This window comes from Atta colombica, unplaced genomic scaffold (assembly GCF_001594045.1).
Source record: "Atta colombica isolate Treedump-2 unplaced genomic scaffold, Acol1.0 scaffold126, whole genome shotgun sequence".
In the NCBI taxonomy this organism is placed as follows: Eukaryota; Metazoa; Arthropoda; class Insecta; order Hymenoptera; family Formicidae; genus Atta; species Atta colombica.
This window is the reverse complement of record NW_017259213.1, coordinates 4,225,904-4,230,647: the sequence shown is the minus strand read 5'-3', so window position 1 is coordinate 4,230,647 and position 4,744 is coordinate 4,225,904. Positions and strand designations below refer to the sequence as shown.

Genomic DNA, 4,744 nt, shown 5'->3' with positions numbered 1-4,744 from the left:
TATATATATATATAATTTTGATTTATTTTTATTAGAATTCTATAATTATAACATCAATTATATTTTAGATATTAAACTAGTAAAGAAAAAATATATGTTGTACGTGTATTGTCTTTACTAGTTTTATCTAGTAATTAACTATATTCGTGATTTGATTTTGATTTCTGAAATATACTAATATATAATTGATATTACAATCATAAAGTCTCAATGAAAGAAAATGAATAAATCGAAATTGTTCTATTTGTAATTAATTTTACCAAATAAAAAATTTTTGACATTTATGCGTTTGTTAGAAAAACTCGCTACTTTTTGCGATTTTCATTCAGAAACAAAAATTTCTTTGTATACATTGATTTAACAGCAACGTTATCTGTATTTTACTTGATTTTTATTTGCTCATTGATCATGATTTTTTGTGTTACAGACGGGGGATGGCGTAGGAGTGTCGAGTAGCGGAGGTCGACTCTCCTCGAGGAGTCGAACCTCTGAGGAACCTCATATCGGCAAGTACAAATTACTGAAGACCATTGGCAAAGGCAATTTTGCCAAGGTGAAGCTTGCTAAGCATGTACCCACGGGGAAGGAAGTAGCCATCAAGATCATCGATAAAACTCAATTGAATCCTGGTAGTCTTCAAAAGGTAATTATATCGTTACCTTATGTTTTCTTATAATTTCCTTTTCTTACTAAGTTCAATAAAATAGAATTATAGATGTAAAAATGAAAATTGTTGGAACTAATGTATATTATGTTACATACCATTAACCGTTATTTAAAATTGATTGCTATAACATGCAAGTCATTCTTTTAATTATATTGATTATTTTATTTTGCATGCTAATATTTTTACAAGAAGAACTATTATTGTTTGTGAGTCATGTCGCATTATTATAATTTAACAGGAAAAAAACTTCAAATTATATATGTATCTCATAAATGTAAATACCTGTGTGATTCATGCTAACATCTGATCAATTACAGTTGTTCCGAGAAGTCAGGATAATGAAGATGCTCGACCATCCAAACATAGTGAAATTGTTTCAAGTGATTGAGACTGAAAAGACACTGTATCTGGTAATGGAATATGCCAGTGGCGGTGAAGTCTTTGACTATCTGGTCCTGCATGGGCGGATGAAAGAAAAAGAAGCGAGAGCGAAGTTTAGGCAGATCGTTTCTGCTGTGCAATACTGCCATCAAAAGAAGATCATTCATAGAGACTTAAAAGCCGAAAATCTTTTGCTCGATAGTGAAATGAATATCAAGATCGCCGATTTTGGTTTTAGCAATGAATTTACACCCGGTAACAAATTAGACACATTTTGTGGCTCACCTCCGTATGCCGCGCCGGAACTTTTTCAAGGTATCTCCTCGAAGTGATTTATATGGATTTGTTAACTTGAAATTTACTTATACAATTTTTTCATTTACAGGAAAGAAATACGATGGTCCGGAAGTGGACGTATGGTCGTTAGGTGTAATCTTATACACATTGGTGTCCGGCTCACTGCCTTTCGATGGTTCGACATTGAGAGAATTGAGGGAAAGGGTATTAAGGGGGAAATATAGAATTCCGTTTTATATGTCCACCGACTGTGAAAATCTTCTCAAGAAATTTTTGGTGCTCAATCCAACGAAAAGAGCCTCACTAGAGGTACGTGGGGATCAGATTCGAATTGTATGAATTCTATTTTATTTATAAACTTTATTATTTTATTAGGTGAGATATTAATTATCTTATCAATGTATTCACAAGTGATATATTTTAATGACACGTAAGTTCATGTTTAAAAAAAATATAATTTAATAATTTTTATTACTATAGAACATAATGAAGGATAAATGGATGAATTTGGGATACGAAGATGACGAATTAAAACCGTACTTAGAACCTGAACCTGATTATAGAGATCACAAGAGGATAGGTGAGTCTGCCAGTATGTACATAACACTTACTACTTACCGTTTTTATGTTTAATGTTACATCCGTTGTGAACATTCTATACTATTTTTTTAATATGATATCAATAACAAAGATCAGCTTCTGTTTTCTTCGATATATACATATTTTCAAATTATAATATATTATAGTTTTAATCTGGATTTTTTGTACAGTTTCTCTAAGAATGTTCACATGATTGGATGTTTCTTCTAGTTAGATAATTGTGCAATAATCACTATTAATATATTATCAAAATATATCAGACTTTCATTATTATTTAATTATTATTTAATATGTATTATTTCACAATTTTATATTATAATATTAAATAGAGTTTTTAGAATATGCACAATTTGAAGTAATTTCTTGCTAAATTAGTAAAGTAAGAAATGCACATTTTTTGTGAACAACATAGAAACACTATAACTTGTTTTCCAAGTTCTTATTTAGTCTGATATATTTATCTGTATGTGTGTTGTGATCTGCTTCTTAAAATATCTTTTTATTGCATGGAAATATATTTTATTGTTAGTAAAAAAAAAATTTTTTAATTAATGCTAATATTAAAATTGAACTAAAAAATTATATTTTATTTTTAATGAATGTTAAAACATGGATATATATTATTAAGACAATAAATTTAATTTTTAAGAATTTTTATTGTATTTTTAATGTTGGATAGTATTTGTTATAACAATATACATAGCAAAGCTTTTTGTTTTAATTTTTTTTTATATCTTTTTGATTTTGAATTATAAATGTTGTGTTGGGAAATTGTTCCAATTCTAATAGATGTGACTATGCCGCCACGCATTTTTATTTCAGAGGCCTTAGCCAGTATGGGATACACTCGAAGCGAAATAGAGGATTCTTTAGGACAAGCGAAATATGACGATGTATTCGCCACGTACTTGCTCTTAGGTAGAAAAACAACAGATGTAAGTATATCAAGATTAATATATAGTACAAGAATTTCAAAATCCTAATATTTTTCTCGAATTTTGGTTTGTACAGCCTGAAAGCGATGGATCACGGTCAGGTAGTTCATTATCGCTGCGTAACATTCCACCTCAAGTCAGTTCAGGTGGTGGAGGAGGAAGCAGTGGAGGAACAGGTGGCGCAGTACAGAGTCCATCTCATAGAGGTGTTCATAGAAGTATTTCTGCTAGCAATCCAAAACCTAGTAGACGGGCCTCGTCTGGTGGTGAAACTCTTCGTAAGTGTATCCGTTTGTTTAACCGTAACTCTTATGCAGTACGGCGATTTAAACTTTACTGTCAAATAACAAGCATGGATAAGGATATTTATCAAACTTAGGTAAGACGAGGTATCTGTATTTCCTTGTGATCGGAAATTGTGCAACAATTTTTGTATTATTTATTTGTACTGGAAAAAGATAGTAGCTACTAGTTAGTGTATAGTTTAATTGTTAAACTAAATTTGTAATAAAAGTGATATGATGAATGTTGAGATATAGTAACAAAAATCGACGCGATTGTTTGCTAATAAATCTGTTAATACAAATACTATGTCTAAATTAGAAAATTTCATTGCATAATTTTTTTCCTCATTAGGAGGTGCACCCAGTCCAGGTAACGCAACGAATCACAATCATGCAACTGCAGTAACTGGCACAACTGTGACTGGAAGCGGGGGTAGTAATTTTAAACGACAAAATACTGTGGATGCAGCTACAATCAAGGAAAACAGTGCTCGAGTTTCTGCAAGCCGACCCTCTGCAACTAAAAATAGTCAATCACCTGGGCAATTAGATACTAGTGAGTTGTTGTTACTTTGTTTTTGAACGATACTTTATGATAGAAATATCTTATGAATAGATATTCGATTATTTGTCGTTTTATATCTCCTTTGTGATGTTTGAGCAAAGTTTTTGGATGAGGGAGATTGCTTTGGATAAGGTTGTAGCGATTTAATAGCTAATTTGCAATTTGTAATTTATCTGTACTATTCCATATTATCTATATTTGTGTTATTTGTACTATGCCAATATTGTTCATAATCGTAAATTTTATAATATTTATTATATTTACAATATCATCGAAGATTCTGATCATACGTATTTTAATCAATCATACCTGTTTCTTATATGTTTGTAAGATCGAACATACAATCACATTGTCATAATTTTACCGCATATTATGCACATGTATCCCTAAAATTTGATCATTTGTCATGTATTGATTTTTCAAGAGACAATGGTATTATTTTATTTATTCTATGTTTGTTTCTTAATATGGAAGGATAGACATAGTAGGTTAGACATAGCAATTCATAATCTTTGTAATATGTTTTTGTTTCTTATAATTTAAAGTATGTTGCTTTTTGTTTTGTGTTGAACCATATCTAATGAGGCTTGCAGTGACAATGTTCATTCTAGGCGTCGGCACAAGTCCTGGTGGTAAAGCAAGGGTAGGCAAGAGCAACACAATGAACGCAGGGGTAGGTGGTGGTCGGCCTCTCACCTCACCTGCTCCTGGTTCTGTTGGTCGACGTAGCACCATCTCTTATGATCAAGCGAAAACATCATCAGCATCTACTGAAAGAACCAACGAAGTACCCAGGTATTGTGATATCCAATTATTTTTACCTGAAATATGCAATCTATTTACACGAAAATGTAATACATATATAATAATTAAAAAATAAACGTAGTGCTACGAAATTTTTTATTACATTTTTACTGATATTCTATATAGATTTTTACTTCTCGATATATATTTAACATATGAGATATTGGATATGTATTTAGTTTTCGTTTCTTATACAACATTACAAAATTTG

General features: G+C 30.8%; 1 protein-coding gene across 11 annotated transcripts in view; it reads left to right on the top strand.

Annotated features, from left to right (window-relative positions):
* Positions 1–4,744, top strand: part of LOC108684076 (serine/threonine-protein kinase MARK2-like) — a 103,446-nt gene that overhangs the window by 85,127 nt on the left and 13,575 nt on the right. For 7 of the 11 annotated variants that reach the window (XM_018188135.1, XM_018188134.1, XM_018188131.1 and 4 more), the window contains 8 exons: positions 428–643; positions 985–1,363; positions 1,434–1,654; positions 1,826–1,937; positions 2,768–2,880; positions 2,957–3,158; positions 3,517–3,720; positions 4,323–4,524. In XM_018188135.1, coding sequence (XP_018043624.1) covers positions 428–643; positions 985–1,363; positions 1,434–1,654; positions 1,826–1,937; positions 2,768–2,880; positions 2,957–3,158; positions 3,517–3,720; positions 4,323–4,524 — 1,649 coding nt within the window. The remainder of the gene's footprint in view (positions 1–427; positions 644–984; positions 1,364–1,433; positions 1,655–1,825; positions 1,938–2,767; positions 2,881–2,956; positions 3,159–3,516; positions 3,721–4,322; positions 4,525–4,744) is intronic. The other 4 variants (XM_018188136.1, XM_018188126.1, XM_018188129.1 and 1 more) reach the window with 3 other exon arrangements.